General features: G+C 40.1%; 1 protein-coding gene across 1 annotated transcript; it reads right to left on the bottom strand.

Annotated features, from left to right (window-relative positions):
* Positions 1 to 602: 602 nt before the first annotated feature.
* LOC138941350 (uncharacterized) lies at positions 603 to 1,211 on the bottom strand. Its single transcript, XM_070310911.1, has one exon. The coding sequence runs from the start codon at positions 1,209 to 1,211 to the stop codon at positions 603 to 605; it is 609 nt and encodes a 202-aa protein (XP_070167012.1).
* Between the last annotated feature and the right edge of the window lie 451 nt (positions 1,212 to 1,662).

The following is a 1,662-nucleotide window of genomic DNA, read 5'->3' as shown; positions in this document are numbered from 1 at the left end:
AAGCAGTGGTATCAACGCAGAGTACTACAGGGTGTCCCATTTTAATCTCCTCAGGCAAATATCTCGAAAAATATGGAAGATACGGAAAAATGTTTTAGACAAAAGTTGTAGGACATGAAGGGGGACAGATGATGAAAATATGTACTTGACCTTGAGTGATCTATTGAAGGGCAGGTCAATGTCATAGATGTTTTCTTAAATGGAATCCCCTATTTTTCATTGCATATTCTTGTAGCCCTTTTCGAGACGTTTTCAAAACACTACCTATTGATATCTCTTACGCAAGCCGTTCCCAAGAAATGAAGCTTTAAAATTGACATACCGCCGGCATTTGCATTATCTGATGTACACCGCGGAGAGGTTGCTCGGTCGGATTTGTACATCATAGTGGCACTAAAAAGGGCCAATTTTGTGTGCAAGGAATGTGTAATGTGTGTGTGGTGTAACGCGTATGTGGTGTGATGGTGTGTGTGGTATGATGGTGTATGTCAACAGAGATAAGGACCCCACGGTTCGTCACTCCCGTAGTATTTAACGACTCCACACCTTCTTTGTTGTGTGTGTGCGTGTGTGTGTGTCAAGCAGAAATTGTGCATATTAAATTAGGCCAATAGATGTTCAAATGCTTGGCCGTTTGCTTCAATGCATAAGTTTAACCGATTTCGAAAACTGTTCTCTACCCTCTGCAATGTTGCTGTTCCCAATTGTTGCAATGTTTCCATAATACGACGTTTCATATTTTCGGGTGTCGTGGGCTCAACTTGGTAAATAATATTTTTTAAATAACCCCATAGAAAAAAATCCAAAGGGGTCAGGTCTGGCGAACGTGGTGGAAATTCTACAGTTCCACCCATGCCAAGCCAGTCGTTTCGAAAAACGTTATTCAGCGTCCTACGAACAACGCAGGCACTATGTGCAGGTGCGCCATCCTGCTGAAACCATAAGCGTTGTCTTGTGTGCAAATCAACATTCTCCAAAAGAACTGGTAATACATTTTGAAGAAAGTTATTATAACGGTTAGCTGTCAAATGGTCGTCAAAGAAGTGTGGCCCTACTACATATCCATTCACTAATCCACACCATACGTTAAAAAACCATTGATGTTGATGCCGTATTTGCCTATGCCAGTAAGGATTCTGATTCAACCAATAATGGCAATTATGACGATTTATTTGGCCTTGGTTATTAAAATTAGCTTCATCCGAAAACATTACGTATGAAAAGAAATTGGGATCCTGGTTCATTTGTCGACGAGCCCATTGGCAAAAGCGTAATCGACGACGATGGTCATTATCATTCAACTCTTGATGCAGAGTAATGTGATATGGATGAAATTTATTATTTCTCAAAAATCGCGATGCAGAAGAACGTTCCACATTATGAAGACGTTCAATTTGTCTGAGGCTTATATTACGATTTAATGTAGCAACTCCTAACACACCAATTTCTGTGAGAGATGGAACTTGATGTCAACGACGATGTCGTTTTACATGGCCATCCTTTAATCTTTGAACACAATGTTTAATTGTTTTATAATCTGGGTGTCTCCTTTCTGGATGTCGCTGTGCATAAATGCGTGAAGCCTGTCGAAAATTACCATCACTTGCTCCTAAGCAAATGGCCATGTCCATAATTTCTTTCGGAAGATAATCAGACATTATA

The sequence above is a fragment of the Polyergus mexicanus genome, unplaced genomic scaffold (genome assembly GCF_030449975.1).
Source record: "Polyergus mexicanus isolate NDT 795.1 unplaced genomic scaffold, iyPolMexi1.0 SCAF_18, whole genome shotgun sequence".
Lineage (NCBI taxonomy): Eukaryota > Metazoa > Arthropoda > Insecta > Hymenoptera > Formicidae > Polyergus > Polyergus mexicanus.
The sequence above is the reverse complement of the archived record's forward strand: the minus strand, read 5'-3'. Positions and strand labels throughout refer to the sequence as shown.

Excerpts from the sequence above, each read along its gene's own strand:
- LOC138941350 (XM_070310911.1), bottom strand. The coding sequence starts at position 1,211 with ATGTTTTCGGATGAAGCTAATTTTAATAACCAAGGCCAAATAAATCGT.